The 20,293-nt window shown below is 42.3% G+C and overlaps 2 protein-coding genes across 5 annotated transcripts in view; one reads left to right on the forward strand and one right to left on the reverse strand.

The window, feature by feature from the left end:
- Window positions 1-16,317, forward strand: part of sec16b (SEC16 homolog B, endoplasmic reticulum export factor) — a 61,373-nt gene extending 45,056 nt beyond the window's left edge. For both annotated transcript variants that reach the window (XM_052460763.1, XM_052460766.1), the window contains one exon: window positions 14,888-16,317. In XM_052460763.1, coding sequence (XP_052316723.1) covers window positions 14,888-14,901 — 14 coding nt within the window. In that variant the 3' untranslated portion in view covers window positions 14,902-16,317. The remainder of the gene's footprint in view (window positions 1-14,887) is intronic.
- On the reverse strand, window positions 1,632-20,054 carry znf648 (zinc finger protein 648). Of its 3 annotated transcripts, XM_052460824.1 has the most exons (3): window positions 19,888-19,930; window positions 11,289-11,505; window positions 1,632-10,678 (listed from the first exon to the last, which is right to left on the reverse strand). In XM_052460824.1, exons 2-3 carry the CDS (start codon window positions 11,386-11,388, stop codon window positions 9,060-9,062), a joined length of 1,719 nt encoding a protein of 572 aa, XP_052316784.1. In that variant the 5' UTR covers window positions 11,389-11,505; window positions 19,888-19,930; the 3' UTR covers window positions 1,632-9,059. The 3 variants fall into 3 exon arrangements, with proteins under 3 accessions (XP_052316784.1, XP_035641498.1, XP_035641507.2); XM_035785605.2 differs by lacking the exon at window positions 11,289-11,505 and having other exon boundaries at window positions 19,888-20,054; XM_035785614.2 differs by lacking the exon at window positions 19,888-19,930 and having other exon boundaries at window positions 11,289-11,523.
- Window positions 20,055-20,293: the final 239 nt, after the last annotated feature.

Raw genomic sequence — 20,293 nt, forward strand, 5'->3', positions numbered from 1 at the left:
TTCCAATCCTCGACTTTGGCGATGTCATTTACAAAATAGCCTCCAATACCCTACTCAACAAATTGGATGCAGTCTATCACAGTGCAATCCGTTTTGTCACCAAAGCCCCATATATTACCCACCATTGCGACCTGTACGCTCTCGTTGGCTGGCCCTCGCTTCATACTCGTCGCCAAACCCACTGGCTCCATGTCATCTACAAGACCCTGCTAGGTAAAGTCCCCCCTTATCTCAGCTCGCTGGTCACCATAGCATCTCCCACCTGTAGCACACGCTCCAGCAGGTATATCTCTCTCGTCACCCCCAAAACCAATTCTTTCTTTGGCCGCCTCTCCTTCCAGTTCTCTGCTGCCAATGACTGGAACGAACTACAAAAATCTCTGAAACTGGAAACACTTATCTCCCTCACTAGCTTTAAGCACCAAATCTCAGAGCAGCTCACAGATTACTGCACCTGTACATAGCCCACCTATAATTTAGCCAAACAACTACCTCTTTCCCAACTGTATTTAATTCATTTATTTATTTTGCTCCTTTGCACCCCATTATTTTTATTTCTACTTTGCACATTCTTCCATTGCAAAACTACCATTCCAGTGTTTTACTTGCTATATTGTATTTACTTTGCCACCATGGCCTTGTTTGCCTTTACCTCCCTTCTCACCTCATTTGCTCACATCGTATATAGACTTGTTTAGACTGTATTATTGACTGTATGTTTGTTCTACTCCATGTGTAACTCTGTGTCGTTGTATCTGTCGAACTGCTTTGCTTTATCTTGGCCAGGTCGCAATTGTAAATGAGAACTTGTTCTCAACTTGTCTACCTGGTTAAATAAAGGTGAAATAAAAATCAATAAAAAACATGCGCCGACTACAACAAGTGTTTACCATGAAATGCTTACCTATGAGTCCTTTCCCAACAATGCAGAGTTAAAAAGTATGAATAATTTGGTACAACTAAAAAAGGAAATAGTCACACAATAAAACAACAATAACGAGACTATATACAGGGTGTACTGTTAGATAGTCAATGTGCAGGGGTAAGACGTAATTGACGTAATGGGGATATTAGGATCCCCATTAGCCGACGCCAATGCCGACAGCTAGTCTTACTGGGGTCCAACACATAACTCTTGAACTGTATAAATGTATGTTGTGCATGTCAACAGTTCCATAGATTCTGTAACATCTACTCTGCTGTGACTCTTGAACTGCATTAATGTATGTGTGTACATTGAAAGTATGTCTGTGGTAATGGATATGTGCTAATGTAGTTTGAGAAATTAAACCTGTCACTAACAAGGATCATCAGCAAGAGAAAAAACTACATTAAGATTAGTTATTTGCTATCTGATTCTGGTGGGTTGCTGGCGTTCCAATTCCCAACTCCTGTGAAACGTCTTGTCCAATATATCTTATAAGTAATACAAGCTCCATTGCCAATGTAACTGTGTGTCATAGTTGAACGAGAAATCTCAAAACCAAAAATTATTCCACTGAATCAATAACTTATCATGATTTCTGCTTAGAGATTTCTGCTTGTACTGTTAATGAACATTTCAGAGCTTTACAAATAAAAATGTACTATAATGTTTACATTAAACATTTTCAAAAAACACAAACAATTGATTACTATTCGAATTCTCTTTTATTTAAATTCTTGTTCTCTTTTACTCCAATCCAATTATACACATAACATCTATGTGTTACTGCAGTAGACAGCTACAGAAATCAGCTCCATTGCAGACAGTACAGTAAATATTAAATATTTTTTTCATATTCGGTAGACCTTTGGTCTTCAAATAGAATATCAATTTGACACCTGAAATATCATTCTACATTTTTTTTACATCAAGCAAATATTCACACAATATTTCTTGACACATATAAACAAACATCAAATGTGCCACCCTGGGCAAGAGGGCAAGGATGCCTCGTGTCGAAGTTTTTTTCTCACTAATGTATCCACTAGGAAGAGAACACACTAGGAAGAGAACACACTAGGAAGTGAACACACTAGTGACCAGAGCCTTGTTTATACCGGGCACTAACATGCATCCAATTATTTAATGAATATTCTTTCAAAAATAATATAAATGTATTTATTTTAAAACAGAAATTGATGTCATAAGTCAATGGTGCCACCTGTCAATGATTTTAGAAGATGGGATAATTATGATTCAAATGGTTTCACTGTCTAGATATGTCTACATTTGTAAGATATCCAGACACAATGCATGCCTGTCCATGGACGTGGGAAGATGTTTGAGGGCGGGGGTGCTGCACTACAGATGGCTATATAAGTCCGTTAATATTGTACTAGTAAAGGCCCAGTGCACTACTTTTGTGGAGAAGAAATCAGGGGGTACTGCGGCACCCTCAGCACCCCTACTTCCCACGGCTATGTGCCTGTCTACCTCTGGAGGTGGTCAGGAAGATCACAATCAGATCACAATGTGTCTTTTGATCGTCTACAAATGTGGGTACAATCAGGATGTGAACACAATCAGGACAAAGGTGGCTTGTTAGCACCAGGTATTAACAGCACTTTTGTAGTATCACATGAACTCATAATGACCATTAGCCTGTCAGTCGGACAGCAGCTCTGAATGACTCCGCTCTGGTTTTCATTCAACCCAATCTCTAGATTATTGCATAGAAATAGTGAGCGAGTCTCTTACTGTATATTCTCATGTGACTGGATGGCACTGCTGGTATCTGATGGTATCAAAACTGTATTATTGAGTAAGTTGTGGATTGTAGTAAGACTTAAGGTTAACTACAGAGCACAGGCAGCGAGTGGCACCTTAATTGGGGAGGACGTGCTCATAGTAATAGCTGGAAGGGAATTATTGGAATGGTATCGAACACATTAAATACATGGTTTCTATGTGTTTGATACCATTCCATTCACTCCATTCCAACCATTATTAAGAGCTGTTTTCCCCGTTAGCAGCCTCCTGTGCTACAGAGGTATTGGGGGACCAATTTCCACAATGGATCACCCAAGACAAATGACTGGATTTCAAACTCATTTAAGGTCCCTGCTGTGAGCTTTAAAGTGCTTCAAAGGACGTCCATTGAATTCAATCTTGCTGGTCTAGATTTTGAGAAAAGGATGGCGCTTTCTGCATTATGTTGTTCGGCAGTCCTTTGCAATCAAGGTGTCCATACTCTTCATCAAAAACACCAAAAACACAGGTAAAAAATACAAAAACAAAACCTGCCAAATCCATAACAAACAAAAATGTTATACATTCCATATTGTACTTTCAAAGATTCAGATTGTTCCCATATGATTAACCTTAGAACGGCACCCTCATGACTGATCTCCACTTCATATGCTACTAGGTGTGCTTGCCAAGAGGCAACCTATTTCCTATATAGTACATTATTTTTGACCAGGACCCATAGGTGCCATCTGGGATGCACACTGCACTTGATAGGCTACTAGGTGTTCTTCTTAGAGGTGCTCATGTGTACAGTCGTGGCCAAAAGTTTTGACAATGACACAAATATTAATTTTCACAAAGTCTGCTGCCTCAGTTTGTATGATGGCAATTTGCATATACTCCAGAATGTTATGAAGACTGATCAGATGAATTGCAATTAATTGCAAAGTCCATATTTGCCATGCAAATGAACTGAATCCCCCAAAAAACCATTTCCACGGCATTTCAGTCCTGCCAAAAAAGGACCAGCTGACATCATGTCAGTGATTCTCTCGTTAACACAGGTGTGAGTGTTGATGAGGACAAGGCTGGAGATCACTCTGTCATGCTGATTGAGTTCGAATAACAGACTGGAAGCTTCAAAAGGAGGGTGGTGCTTGGAATCATTGTTCTTCCTCTGTCAACCATGGTTACCTGCAAGGAAACACGTGCCGTCATCATTGCTTTGCACAAAAAGGGCTTCACAGGCAAGGATATTGCTGCCAGTAAGATTGCACCTAAATTAACCATTTATCGGATCATCAAGAACTTCAAGAAGAGCGGTTCAATTGTTGTGAAGAAGGCGTCAGGGCGCCCAAGAAAGTCCAGCAAGCGCCAGGACTGTCTCCTAAAGTTGATTCATCTGCGGGATCGGGGAACCACCAGTACAGAGTTTGCTCAGGAATGGCAGCAGGCAGGTGTGAGTGCAGATGCACGCACAGTGAGGCGAAGACTTTTGGAGGATAGCCTGGTGTCAAGAAGGGCAGCAAAAAAGCCACTTTTCTCCAGAAAAAAACATCAGGGACATACTGATATTCTGCAAAAGGTACAGGGATTGGACTACTGAGGACTGGGATAAAGTATTTTTCTCTGATGAATCCCCTTTCCGATTGTTTGGGGCGTCCGGAAAAAAGCTTGTCTGGAGAAGACAAGGTGAGTGCTACCATCAGTCCTGTGTAATGCCAACAGTAAAGCATCCTGAGACCATTCATGTGTGGGGTTGCTTCTCAACCAAGGGAATGGGCTCACTCACAATTTTGCCTAAGAACACAGCCATGAATAAAGATTGGTACCAACACATCCTCCGAGACAACTTCTCCCAATCATCCAGAAACAGTTTGGTGACGAACAATCAAATCAAATTTATTTTAATAGCCCTTCGTACATCAGCTGATATCTCAAAGTGCTGTACAGAAACCCAGCCTAAAACCCCAAACGTCAAGCAATGCAGGTGTAGCAGCACAATGCCTTTTCCAGCATGATGCAGCATCTTGCCATAAGGCAAAAGTGATAACTAAGTGGCTCGGGGAACAAAACATTGATATATTGGGTCCATGGCCAGGAAACTCCCCAGACCTTAATCCCGTTGAGACCTTGTGGTCAATCCTCAAGAGGTGGATGGACAAACAAAAACCCACAAATTCTGACAAAAATATCTAAAGACACTGAAGCAGCAAACTTTGTGGTAATTAATATTTGTGTCATTCTCAAAACTTTTGGCCACGACTGTATAATCACTCCTCTAAAGTTTAGCCTTCACTAACCTACTGTAATCTACATGCTGTCAAACTATGAAACTGTCCAATTTTGATGCAACTGAATTGCTTTTTGGGGATAATAAAGATGAATTGCATTGTATTGTATTCTAGTCTACTCCATTCTAAGTCAAATACTGTATTGCAGAATAATAGAAATTTGAATATAACTATTGGTCACCAGATAGAAGGCATGGTCAAATGATAAAAACAAGAACAAACTGACATACTTTAAAAATAAATAGATGAAAACAAGCTGTTGCTTGTGTCAATTTTAACCAGAGTGATCTATTTTATAAGAACAGTTAAAAAACAAAGTACATTTGAAACATATTGATACACTCCAACTGTCATTCCGGGCAAAGTAATGCCTGGTAGTATATATTTTTCAGACAGTCTTTGTCAAGTTCACACAGAATAAAGAAACTATGTAACCACAGTGTAGTAAACTACTCTCCATCATTGAGGATTACAGATGACAGTTGATTTTTGTGGGTATTTTACCACATTCCTTATATAAGAGATCACAGAAATTATAGAAAGCGGCATATAATTCCCGAGCATCATACATCTTCCTAAACAATTTCGGGTTTTTTTCAGCCAAACTCATGCTTGCATTAACAGAGTTTTTTTAGAATAGATTTTAGAATATTTTCAGAGGATGCTTAAGTAACTGTCCAGTGAAAATCTCCCCTTTAAACCTTCATATTCTGTAACATAACTCATACCTAAACTATGTTGTTAACTCATACTTAAATGATGTTGTTGACTCATCCTATACTCTTTATGCAAAAGTATTTTTTTTTAAAGTATTTTTCTTTTTTAAACTCCTCCTCAGACTTGTATCTCAAACAGACCATTTAAAAAAATGCTTGTTATTTCCTCATAGGGAATGAGGAGTCTACTTGCATGAATATTATTAATGACTGGTATACACCCACACCGTTCTGTTGTAGGGGTATGCCCACACCATTCCAACACAGAAAATCTGCTTTTTAAAATTAGCATTTTTTGGAAGGAAAACCTTTTCACTCATATTGTAATTAATTACAGGTCGTATTTCATAAAAATCATTATCCTTGACTTATTCCACATCTTGTTGTGTTACAGCCTGAATTGAAAATGGATTAAATAGATTTTATTCTCACCCATCTACCTACACACAATACCCCATAACGGCAAAGTGAAAACATCTTTTTAGAATTATTTGCACATTTATTGAAAATGAAATACAGAAATGTCTCATTTACATAAGTATTCACACCCCTGATTCAATACTTTTTAGAAGCACCTTGGGCAGTGATTACAGCTGTGTCTTTCTGGGTAAGTCTCTAAGAGCGTTAAAACAACTGGATTGTACAATATTTGCATATTATTCTTTAAAAAATTTGGTTAAGTTGTTGATCATTGCTAGACAGCCATTTTCAAGTTGCCATAGATTTTCAAGACGATTTAAGTCAAAACTGTAACTAGGCCAGTCAGGAACACTCAATGTCATCTTGGTATGCAATTCCATTGTATACAGTGGCTTGCGAAAGTATTCACCCCCCTTGGCATTTTTCCTATTTTGTTGCCTTACAACCTAGAATTAAAATATATTTTGGGGGGGTTGGTATCAATTGATTTACACAACATGCCTACCACTTTGAAGATGCAAAATAATTTTTCTTGTGAAATAAACAAGAAATAAGACAAAAAAACAGAAAACTTGAGCGTGCATAACTATTCACCCCCAAAGTCAATACTTTGTTGAGCCACCTTTTGCAGCAATTACAGCTGCAAGTCTCTTGGGGTATGTCTCTATAAGCTTGGCACATCTAGTCACTGGGATTTTTGCCCATTCCTCAATGCAAAACTGCTCCAGCTCCTTCAAGTTGGATGGGTTCTGATGGTGTACAGCAATCTTTAAGTCATACCACAGATTCTCAATTGGATTGAGGTCTGGGCTTTGACTGGGCCATTCCAATACATTTAAATGTTCCCCTTAAACCCCTCAAGTGTTGCTTTAGCAGTATGCTTAGGGTCATTGTCCTGCTGGAAGGTGAACCTACGTCCCAGTCTCAAATCTCTGGAAGACTGAAACAGGTTTCCCTCAAGAATTTCCCTGTATTTATCACAATCCATCATTCCTTCAATTCTGACTGTTTCCCAGTCCCTGTCGATGAAAAACATCCCCACATCATGATGCTTCCACCACCATCCTTCACTTTGGGGATGATGTTCTCGAGGTGATGAGAGGTGTTGGGTTTGCGCCAGACATAACGTCTCCCTTGATGGCCAAAAACTACATTTTAGTCTCATCTGACCAGAGTACCTTCTTCCATATGTTTGGGGAGTCTCCCACATGCCTTTTGGCAAGCACCAAACATGTTTACTTATTTTTTTCTGTTTACTCTTCCATAAAGCCCAGCTCTGTGGAGTGTATGGCTTAAAGTGGTCCTAAAGATACTCCAATCTCTGCTGTGAAGCTTTGCAGCTCCTTCAGGGTTATGTTTGGTCTCTTTGTTGCCTCTCTGGTTAATGCCCTCCTTGCCCTGTCCATGAGTTTTGGTGGGCGGCCCTCTCTTGGCAGGTTTGTTGTGGTGCCACAGTCTTTCCATTTTGAAATAATGGATTTAATAGAGCTCTGTGGGATGTTCAAAGTTTCTGATATTTTTTTATAACCCAACCATGATCTGTACTTCTCCACAACTTTGTCCCTGGCCTGTTTGGAGAGCTCTGTGGTATTCATGGTGCCACTTGCTTGGTGGTACCTCTTGCTTAGTGGTGTTGCAGACTCTGGGGCCTTTCAGAACAGGTGTATATACACTGAGATCATGTGGCACATCATGTGACACTTAGATTGCACACAGGTGGACTTTATTTAACTAAGTATGTGACTTCAGAGGTAATTGGTTGCACCAGATCTTATTTAGGGGCTGCATAGCAAAGGGGGTGAATACATATGCACACACCACTTTTCTGTTTTTGAATTTTTTTAAACAAGTTATTATTTTCATTTCACTTCACTATTTGGACTATTTTGTGTATGTCCATTACATGAAATCCAAATAAAAACCCATTCAAATTACAGGTTGTAATGCAACAAAATAGGAAAAATACCAAGGGGGTGAAGACTTTTGCAAGGCCTTGTGTTTTAGGTTATTGTCCTGTTGAAAGGTAAAGTTGTCTCCCAGTGTCTGTTGGAAAGCAGACTGAACCAGGTTTTCCTGTGCTTAGCTCTATTCCATTCCCTTGTCCTTGCCGATAACAAGCATACACATAACATGATGCAGCCACCACCATCCTTGAAAATATGAAGAGTGGTACTCAGGGATGTGTTGTGTTATATTTGCCCCAAACATAATGCTTTGTATTCAGGACAAAAAGTGAATTTCTTTGCCACATTTTTTGCAGTTTTACTTTAGTGCCTTATTGCAAACAGGATGCATGATTTGGAATATTTGTATTCTGTACAGGCTTCCTTCTTTTAAAATCTGTCATTTAGGTTAGTAATTGTGGAGTAACTACAATGTTGTTGATCCATCCTCAGTTTTCTCCTATCACGGCCATAAAAGGAAAATTCCACTCCAAAACCATCTTTTGGTATTTGTTTCATTAGTCCATTTTTTATATAGTCCCAAAATGTTTTCCATGTCAGCAAATCAAGTTTTCAAGATATACAACTTCAAGATAAAATACAGAAATACAACATGTATGATGCATTGAGCATCCTATGATGGAAAACGCAACATCATATGATGCAAAATGCATCATACCGGTTGAGGGCACTTGTGAAAAAGGAAAGGGGTGTGAATAGTTTCTGAAGGCACTGTATTTTAAGGCTTAGCAGCCTAGCAGGATGTTGTCCTTCAAAAAAGGTGCTATCTACCTGGAACCAAAAAGGGTTCTCCTATGGGGACAGCCGAAAAACGCTTTGGGAACCTTTTTTTCTAAGAGCGTAGCATGTATAGATCAGTAAGGTTGATTAGACCAACTCTTTGTACTCTATGAGAGGGTAGCTCCCAAACAGCATAAATAAGTCTTCAGTGTTTTCAACAACAGAAGCAGCAGTAGCAGCAGTAGCAGCAGTAGCAGCAGCAGCAGTAGGGTCATTCATGGCTCACCATGTGCTCAGTGAGCTGAGAGGCACACTGGAAAGCCTTGTCACACTCCATACAGACAAAGATCCTCCCGGCACACGTCTGCTCCTGGTGGCGCTTCAGAGCAGCTGTGCGGCTGAAGGACATGCTGCAGCCTGTGCAGTCGTACGGCCTCTCTCCGGTATGGACACGCTGGTGACGGACCAGGCGGGACACCATGGCGAATGCCACCCCGCACTGAGGACACTTGTGGGGGCGGATACCGCTGTGTACGGCCTGGTGCTCCAGCAGGTTGGAGGACTTGGTGAAGGACTTGGTGCAGACCAGGCAGGTGTAGGGTCTCACCCCGGTGTGCACCTTCTGGTGCTCTGCCATGCGGCTGGCCACGGCAAAGGTTTTCCCGCAGATGGGACAGCAGAAGGGCCGCTCGCCCAGGTGAGTGCGCTCATGGCGGAGCAGGGACAGTGGCTTGTTGAAGGTCTTGCCGCACTGCGTGCACGGGAAGGGTTTTTCATTGGTGTGCATGTTGCGCTCATGCTTCCGCAGGTCCGAGGAGCGCACAAAGTCCTTGCTGCAGGTCTCGCACACGTACGGTTTCTCTCCGGTGTGCGTGCGAATGTGCTTGCGGTAATCGGAGGACCAGATGTACGTCTTTTCACAGAAGGGGCAGTGGTACGGTCTCTCTCCAGTGTGCAGGCGCTTGTGCTGCTGCAGTGTGCCTTGGTGAGAATAGGCTTTGCCACACAGGTCACATATATGAGGCTTCAGGCCACTATGAGTATCCAGATGACTCTGCAGATTGCTGGACTTCTTAAAGGCCCAGTTGCAGTGAGTGCACTTGTAGGGCCGGTTCTCTGTGTCTCCCTCCACTCCACGTTTCTTCATGGCAGCAAACACTATAGGCACCTTATCCTCACAGGCATCAATCATTGCCATAGCCTTGTTTAGTGGAGGGTGAATGACTAGCGGTTCTCCACCCTTCCAATTCCCCTTGTTACCACGTACATCACGCACATCATGACTAACATGCCTGATCTCTCTCACCAGACGCAGCTTCAGATCGGAAGGATCACCGCTGCACACTTTCCTCTGCAGAAGTATTTTCGTACCATTCTTGATGTTGCCTTCCTCCTGTTGTGACGAGTCTGAGTAGACCCCCTCCAGACCTGTAGAACCTCTCCTATTGGCAACATTATGTTTAATGGCTGCAGGTGAACCTGGAGGACTACAGAGGTCCTGATTGAGAGACAGTCTCTTGTCTTTTCCAGAGTTGAGCCCAGCTAACTTCTCAGCCAGAGTCCATGTAGGTGTTTGTGGGTTTAAATAAATCATCCCAGTGTAGCTACTACCTGAGAGGGAATCAGTATCGTCATTATCAGATGGGTTAGAGTCACTTTCCACTTTGTGAGCAGTGTTGACTTTTACACTCTCTGAGGGCACGTGGGAAACGTAGTGCATTTTGTTTATTAAGTTTTTCCGGATACTTCTCTTTGAAATGTATACTTTATCAACAAACCTTTCTGAGGTCCATGAAGGCATTTCTTCAGCCATACTGGATATTATAGAGGTGGTGAACGTGGCTTGAGGCTGAAAATGGATTTTCCCTGAACTCACCTCCTTGGCAGTGCCTGGAAAAAACCACAAAAACAAATACAGTGTTAACCATCCACCACAGTGAAGATAAAAATTACAATAAGTAGTAATGTTATTGAGTGCATCACACATGTAAAATGTGAATTTAGTAAGTGTTATAAAGCATCTATGAATGTTTGTAAAGCATCTATGAAGGCTTTATTAAAGTTTTAGTGCTCTGCGAAAACTGCCACTATACAAAACTGCCTAAGAAGAGACAAGCTGTCTATGTGCAGCTCATAACAGGCTCATATGAAGCATATGAATTCCAGTAACTGGTACTGTTTGTCGTGAAATAACCAAGTGTCAGCCAAAGAAGATGTGGATGTGGTGGTTCAAAATAGAAGAGAAATTAATTAAATGTAATAAAATATAGATGACTTTATGAACTCAATTAAATATACAAAATATTGGACACACCTACTCAATCAATGGTTTTTCTTTATAGTTACTACATTGTAGAATAATAGTGAAGACATCAAAACTATGAACTAACACATATGGAATAATGTAGTAACCAAGAAAGTGTTAAACAAATCAAAAGTAGCCACCCTTTGCCTTGATGACAGCTTTGCACACTCTTGGCATTCACTCAACCAGCTTCACCTGGAATGCTTTTCCAACAGTCTTGAAGGAGTTCCCACATATGCTGAGCACTTGTTGGCTGCTTTTCCTTCACTCTGTGGTCCAACTCATCCCAAACCATCTCAATTGGGTTGAGGCCGGGTGATTATGGAGGCAGGTCATCTGATGCAGCACTCCATCACTCTCCTTCTTGGTCAAATAGCCCTTACACAGCCTGGAGGTGTGTTGGGTCATTGTCCTGTTGAATAACAAATGATAGTCCCACTAAGCGCAAACCAGATGGGATGCTGTATCGCTAGGGAATGCTGTGGTAGCCATGCTGGTTAAGTGTGCCTTGAATTTTAAATAAATCACAGACAGTGTCACCAGCAAAGCACCCCCACACCATAACACCTCCTACTCCATGCTTCACGGTGGGAACCACACATGCAGAGATCAACCGTCCATCTACTCTGTGTCTCACAAAGACAAAGTGGTTGGTACCAAAAATCTAAGATTAGGACTAATCAGACCAAAGGACAGATTTCCACCGGTCTAATGTCCATTGCTTGTGTTTCTTGGCCCAAGCAAGTCTCTTCTTATTATTGGTGTCCCTCAGTAGTGGTTTCTTTGCATCAATTCAACCATGAAGGCCTTATTCACGCAGTCTCCTCTGAACAGTTGATGTTGAGATGTGACTGTTACTTGAACTCCGTGAAGCATTTATTTGGGCTGTAATTTCTGAGGCTGGTAACTCTAATGAACTTATCCTCTGCAGCAGAGGTAACTCTGGGTCTTCCTTTCCTGTAGCAGTCCTCATGAGAGCTTGATGGTTTTTGCAACAGCACTTTAAGAAACTTTCAAAGTTATTGAAATGTTCCATATTGACTGACCTTCATGTCTTAAAGTAATGATGGACTGTTGTTTCTCTTTGCTTATATGGATTTGGTCTTTTTACAAATAGGGCTATATTCTGTATAAAATCAGATCAAATCAAACTTTATTTGTCACGTGCCGAATACAGTGTAGACTTTACCGTGAAATGCTTACTTACAAGCCCTTAACCAACAGTACAGTTCAAGATGAGTTAAGAAAACATTTACCAAATTAACTAAAGTAAAAAATAAAAAAAAGTAACACAATAACGAGGCTATATTACAGGGGGTACCGGTACCGAGTCAGTGTGCGGGGGTACAGGTTAGAGGTAATTTGTACATGTAGGTAGGGGTGAAGTGACTATGCATAGATAATAAACAGCGAGTAGAAGCAGTGTACAAAACAAATGGAGGGGGGTTGATTAATTGTTCAGCAGTCTTATGGCTTGGGGATAGAAGCTGTTAAGGAGCCTTTTGGTCCTAGACTTGGCATCCCGGTACCACTTGCCGTGCTGTAGCAGATAAAACAGTCTATGACTTGGACTGGAGTCTCTGACAATTTTATGGGCTTTCCTCTGACACCGACTATTATATAGGTCATGGATTGCAGGACGTTTGGCCCCAGTGATGTACTGGGCCGTATGCACTACCCTCTGTAGCGCCTTATGGTCAGATGCCGAGCTGTTGCCATACCAGGCGGTGATGCAACCAGTTGCTCTCGATGGTGCAGCTTTATTACTTTTTGAGGATCTGGTGACCCATGCCAAATCTTTTCGGTCTCCTGAGGGGGGAAAGGTTTTGTCGTGCCCTCTTCACGACTGTCTTGGTGTTTTTGGACCATGATAGATCGTTGGTGATGTGGACACCAAGGAACTTGAAACTCTCGACCCTCTCCATTACAGCCCCGTCAATGTTAAGGGGGGCCTGTTCGGCCCGCCTTTTCCTGTAGTCCACGATCAGCTCCTTTTCTTGCTCACATTGACGGAGAGATTGTTGTCCTGGCACCACACTGCCAGCTCTCTGACCTCCTCCCTATAGGCTATCTCATCGTTTTCGATAGTAAGGCCTACCACTGTTAATGATGGTGTAGGAGTCGTGTTTGGCCACGCAGTCATGTGTGAACAGGGAGTACATGAGGGGACTAAGTACACACCCCTGAGGGGCCCCAGTGTTGAGGATCAGCGCAGCAGACGTGTTGTTGCCTACCCTTACCACCTGGGGGTATCTGGGAGGATGCTGTTGATGTGAACCATGACCAGCCTTTCAAAGCATTTCATGACTACCGACGTGAGTGCTACAGGACAGTAATCACCTAGGCAGGTTATCTTGGCTTCCTTGGGCACAGGGACTATGGTGGTCTGCTTGAAACATGAAACATGAATTTTGTCCCATTCCTCCTGACAGAGCTGGTGTAACTGAGTCAGGTTTGTAGGCCTCCTTGCTCGCACATGCTTTTTCAGTTCTGCCCACAAATCTTCTATATGATTGAGGTCAGGGCTTGTGATGGCCACTCCAATACATTTACTTTGTTGTCCTTATTATGCCATTTTTCCATAACTTTGGAAGTATGCTTGGGGTCACTGTCCATTTGGAAGACCCATTTGCGACCAAGCTTTAACTTCCTGACTGATGTCTTGAGATGTTGCTTCAATATAGCCACATCATTTTCCACCCTCATGATGCCATCTATTTTGTGAAGTGCACCAGTCCCTCCTGCAGAAAAGCACTCCCACAATACGATGCTGCCGCTCCTGTTCTTCACGGTTGGGATGGTGTTCTTCAGCTTGCGAGCGTCCCCCTTTTTCCTCCAAACATAACGATGGTCATTATGGCCAAACAGTTATATTTTTGTTTCATCAGACCAGAGGACATTTCTCCAAAAAGTTTGATCTTTGTGCAGTTGCAAACCGTAGTCCGTCTTTTTTCTGTCGGTTTTGGAACAGTGGCTTCGTCCTTGCTGAGCGGCCTTTTAAGTTATATCGATATAGGACTCGTTTTACTGTGGATATAGATACCTTTGTACCTGTTTCCTCCAGCATCTTCACAAGGTCCTTTGCTGTTGTTCTGGGATTGATTTGCACTTTTCGCACCAAAGTATATTCATCTCTAGGAGACAGAACGCATCTCCTTCCTGAGTGGTATGATGGCTGCGTGGTCCCATGGTGTTTATACTTGCGTACTATTGTTTGTACAAATGAATGTGGTTCCTTCAGGCATTTGGAAATTGCTTCAAAGGATGAGCCAGACTTGTGGAGGTCTACAATTGTTTTTCTGAGGTCTTGGCTGATTTCTTCTGATTTTCCCATGATGTCAAGCAAAGAAGCACTGACAGGTACACTTCCAATTGACTCAAATATTGTCAATTAGCCTATCAGAAGCTTCTAAAGCCATGATGGGTTGACACCCCCCCTTAGGTTGTGCTGTGGCGGAGATCTTTGTGGGCTATACTCGGCCTTGTCTCAGGATGGTAAGTTGGTGGTTGAAGATATCCCCCTAGTGGTGTAGGGGCTGTGCTTTGGCAAAGTAGGTGGGGTTATATCCTTCCTGTTTGGCCCTGTCCGGGGGTATCATCGGATGGGGCCACAGTGTTTCCTGACCCCTCCTGTCTCAGCCTCCAGTATTTATGCTGCAGTAGTTTACGTGTCGGGGGGCTAGGGTCAGTTTGTTATATCTGGAGTACTTCTCCTGTCTTATCTGGTGTCCTGTGTGAATTTAAGTATGCTCTTTCTAATTGTATCTTTCACTCTTTTGTTCTCTCTCTCGGAGGACCTGAGCCCTAGGACCATGCCTCATGACTACCTGGCATGATGACTCCTTGCTGTCGCCAGTCCACCTGGCCGTGCTGCTGCTCCAGTTTCAACTGTTCTGCCTGCGGCTATGGAACCCTGACCTGTTCACTGTGATAACTATTATTTGACCATGCTGGTCATTTATGAACATTTGAACATCTTGGCCTTGTTCTGTTATAATCTCCACCCGGCACAGCCAGAAGAGGACTGGCCACCCCTCATAGTCTGGTTCCTCTCTAGCTTTCTTCCTAGGTTTTGGCCTTTCTTGGGAGTTTCTCCTAGCCACCGTGCTTCTACACCTGCATTGCTTGCTGTTTTGGGTTTTAGGCTGGGTTTCTGTAAAGCACTTTGAGATATCAGCTGATGCAAGAAGGGCTATATATATAAATTTGATTTGATTTGATGATATCATTTTCTGGAATTTTCCAAGCTGTTTAAAGGCACAGTCAACTTAGTGTATGTCAACATCTGACCTACTGGAATTGTGATAAGTCAAATAATCTGTCTGTCAACAATTGTTGGAAAAATGACTTGTGTCATGCACAAAGTAGATATCCTAACAGATTTGCCAAAACTATAGTTTGTTTACAAGAAATTTGTGGAATGGTTGAAAAACGACTCCAACCTAAGTGTATGTAAACTTCCGTCTTCAACTGTAGGTATTACAGACTTAGTCAGTGAAAGGTTAAAAACGTCAGTTGGTCCGCGCATGCTTTGAGTACACGTCCTAGTAATCCATCTGGCCCCGCGGCTTTGTGAATGTTGACCTGTTTAAAGTTTGACCTGTCTGGGTTTCCCTTTGTAGTCCGTAATAGTTTTCATGCCCTGCCACAATACAAAGAGCATCAAAGCCGGTGTAGTAGGATTTAATCTTAATCCTGTATTGATGCTTTGCTTGTTTGATGGTTCATCTGAGGACATAGTGGGATTTCGTATAGGCGTCCGGATTAGTGTCTCGCTCCTTGAAAGCGGCAGCTCTAGCCTTTAGCTTTATGCAGATGTTGCCTGTAAAACCACCCCTACCTTGTCACAACACAACTGATTCGCTCGAACACATTAAGTGTCACAGATCCCTCAGAAACTTTAATTACGCACTCCTGACCCTTATTCCCAATGATTAGTAATTGTATAAGTGTCACGACTTCCGCCAAAGTCAGGTCATCCTTGTTCAGGCAGCGCTCGGCGTCGCCGATCTTCTAGCCATCATCGATACACTTTTCATTTTCCATGTGTTTTGTCTTGTTTTTCCTCACACCTGGTTTCAATTCCCTCAGTCATTTGTTGTGTATTTAACCCTCTGTTCCCCCCATAACTTTGTGTGGGATTGTTTATTGTAAGTGCTTGTTATTTTTATGCCGTGGGTTTTGCTATTAAACTGCTCCGGCTATTACCAAGTTCTGCTCTCCTGCGTCTAAGATTGTGCTTTTTTATTGTTACAGAGCAGATATCATGCCCCATAAACCAAACAAGCAGGGGAGACAGAGAGCTGGTTTCAAGCGCAGCTACCCAAGTGCCCTGCGCTTGAAACCAGCTCTCTGTCTCCCCTCGTGTTCATTACGCTCATGTTATTATTTTTCTATTATTTCTCACTGCATTGTTAGGAAGGGCCCGTAAGTAAGCATTTCACTGTTAGTCTACACCTGTTGTTTACAAAGCATGTGACAAATACAATTTGATTTGACTTCCTTGACTGCTCTCTCAAGAACCTCAAGGGGGACCACAGGAGGAGGCGAGTAGCTGGGTCGAGTGGCAGGCAGGTCATACACATGGGGTCCAAAGGGGCAACAGTACAGGCAAGGAAAAGGCTAGTAAAGATGTCCGGGAGATCAGGCAATAGGTAGATAACAGGAAATCCGATAGGCTAAAGTACAAGCAGGGAATAGGCAAAATGTGTCGTTAGTGAGGCAGGCAAAAACTATCATACATGAGAGGAGTAAATCAAGGGAAACCACAGAACTCCGAAAGCTGTGTGTCACAAAACAATCAATACCTCACAGTGATGGGGTGCAAAGAACTGAACTAAATAGTGTGTGATAATGACATACAGGTGTGTGAACAGGTGATTATAATTCAGGTGATTGGGATCTGGAGAGTGAGCTGCGTTCAGGGGATCTAGGTGTTTGAGAGTATGAGCTGGAAAGTGGGCTGGAAAGTGAGCTGCGTTCAGGTGGATCTACGTGTTTTAGGGTGTGAGTTAGAAGCAGACGTTACAATGAGGAATAAATACACAATGAGTAACAATAACTTGGCTATATACACGGGGTACCAGTACCGAGTCGATGTGCAGACGTACAAGGTAATTGAGGTAGATATGTACATATACGTAGGGATAAAGTGATTAGGCAACAGGACAGATAATAAACAGTAACAGCAGCGTATCTGATGAGTGCAATAGAGATGTAGTTATCTGTGGATCTGTTGGGGCGATTTGCGAATTGGAGTGGATGGTGTTGATGTAAGCCATGACCAGCCTTTCAAAGCATTTCTTGGCTACAGATGTGACTTCTACAGGGCGATAGTAATTTAGACAGGTTATCTTGGCGTTCTTGGGTACATGGACTCTGATTGTCTGCTTGAAACATGTAGGTATTACAGACTGGGTCAGGGAGAGTTTGAAAATGTCAGGGAAGACACTTGCCAGCTGGTCAATGCATGCTCTGAGTATGTGTCTTGGTAATCCGTCTGGCCCTGTGTCCTTGGGGATGTTAACCTGTTTAAAGGACTTACTCACATCGGCAGATAGAAGCCACTCCTCAGTAAAAGGCACATGAAAGCCCGCTTGGAGTTTGCCAAAAGGCACCTAAAGACTCTCAGAACATGAGAAAGCCTGATGAAACCAAGATTGAACTCTTTTGCCTGAATGCCAAGCGCCACATCTGGAGGAAACCTGGCACCATTCATACGGTGAAGCATAGTGGTGGCAGCATGATGCTGTGGGGATGTTTTTCAGTGGCAGGGACTGAGAGACTAGGCCATGATGAAAACATGCTCCAGAGCGCTCAGGACCTCAGACTGGGGTACAGGTTCACTTTCCAACAGGACAACAACCCTAAGCACACAGACAAGACACCTTAGGAGTGGCTTTGGGACAAGTCTTTGAATGTCCTTAAGTGGCCCAGCCAGAGCCTGAACTTGAATCCAATTGAACATCTCTGGAGAGACCTGTAAAGCTATGCTCCCAATCCAACCTGACAGCGCTTGAGAGGATCGTCAGAGAAGAATGGGAGAAACTCCCCAAATACAGGTGTGCCAAGCTTGTAGAGTCATACCCAAGAAGACTGAAGGCTGTAATCGCTGCCAAAGGTGCTTCAACAAAGTACTGAGTAAAGGGTCTGAATACTTATGTAAATGTGATATTTCAGTATTTATGTTTAATAAATTAGCTAATATTTCTAAAAACCTGTTTTTGCTTTGTCATTATGAGGTATTATGTGTAGACTGATGAGGGAAAAAACATATTTAATACATTTTTGAATAAGGTTGTAAAATAACAAAATGTGGAAATAGTCAAGGGGTTTGAATACTTTCCGAAGGCACTGTATATCAGAACGTAGGCATAGATTTAATATATGCAATACACCAAAATGCCATTCCATGAATTAATTTTGGCCTACTAGCGTAACGGATGTGAAGCGGCGAGCTAGTTAGTGGTGGTGCGCGCTAAATAGCGTTTCAATCGGTGACGTCACTTGCTCTGAGACCTTGAAGTAGTGGCTCCCCTTGCTCTCCAAGGGCCCCCTGCTTTTGTGGAGCGGTGGGTAACGATGCTTCGCGGGTGTCAGTTGTTGATCTGTGCAGAGGGTCCCTGGTTCGCGCCCGGGTATGGGCGAGGACACGGTCTAAATTTATACTGTTACACTAGCAGCATCACAGGACAACATTATACACTTACCAAGGTGGCTCAATTTACCCTGTCCATAAACTTAATTTACACCATAAATTGTGCCAAGAGACCAATTATTTTGGACTAGCTATGTTTTCAAAACTGTTATGTTTATATTAATTCGGATTATTTCAAGGGATACACAACATCCTGAAATATATGTACAAATATTTGTTAGAAAGAATACTATATTTCCCTTGACTTAGTGATGCTTAATGTAAAAAATTGTGCAAAATACCCCACTCTCCCCTACGTATATTTTCTCCATTTGTTTTAGTCCTGCGGGCCATTAATAAATCAAGTTAAGGAGGAAACCAACATTTACAGCCTGAATGGAGGATGTTTTATGTACGAAATGGTCGCAGGGGTACACGAGCAGGACGTCAATGGCAATGACTAGGACGTAAGGAATAATAGCGCCATTATTCTTAACGGGATCTTTTGACTAGGAGGTTAACAGTAACCTCATAAAGTTCCCAAAGCTTCTGTGGCACTGGCTCAAAGTCATGCAATGCATACAACGCATTTCTAACACAATGTAGACATAATGTGCATAATTAGAATTTATAACATACTTTAAGTCAAATGCAGTGCATAAATAAATCACATTTGGACAATAAATATCTTAAATTACAGTAAACCAACAGGTTGCCCAACTCTTATTTTGTGGGGACCCCATGCGATGAACTCTATATAATGCAACGTCTATGATGTTTATTTACAAGTTTCGTCCGATTTTACTCTATTGTAGGCTAATATTAATTCCGTATGTAAAATGTCTCAATAAAAGGATACTGTTTGCTAACACGCTTCTTAGATATAAACGACAATAATGACAGCAGTCAAATGCGGTGATGGGGGGACAAGTTATGGGCAAGTTATGTAGTAATGGGGGTGGAGGGGATCCTAATAAATAATAGATGCACTGGTGATCCTTAAAATCTATATAAGACTATAATAAATAAGAAGCTCAGCGCCTACAGGCCATTTCATAAACCATCAGCATACATGCCATCTCTTTCTCACTACAACGTTTAGTCATCAGAGCTTGATCTGTCCATTCATTCAGTCATAGGCTGCATTCTGCCGCTTACCTCGACAACGTCCTCCTATCTCCCCGTAGGCAAACCATAAGCATCCTCCTGTCCGCGTGCGAACGATGGTCATTTAGAGATGCCCACTCGGAGTGGGCGGAGTCAAAGTGAAAGAACGTGGGGACAGCAGTGTCACTTACGCCCTTAGTAAGCAGTTTTATGCCGCGTTCAAAACAATTTGGAACTTGGATGTCGACTTCAGGGCGTTCATGACAACTAGGAACTCGGGGGGAAAAAAAACTTGTGAACGTTCATCCAACTCGGAATTCCAATTCGGAAACTCGGAATCTTTCTTGAGCTCCTCCTTTCCGACGTGAAGATCACTGACGTTATTATTTGACCTCATTTTTCCGAGTTCCCAGTTGTCTTGAAAGCACCATTAGACTCTTGCAAGCCGACACCAACA

Source organism: Oncorhynchus keta, chromosome 1 (assembly GCF_023373465.1).
Source record: "Oncorhynchus keta strain PuntledgeMale-10-30-2019 chromosome 1, Oket_V2, whole genome shotgun sequence".
Lineage (NCBI taxonomy): Eukaryota > Metazoa > Chordata > Actinopteri > Salmoniformes > Salmonidae > Oncorhynchus > Oncorhynchus keta.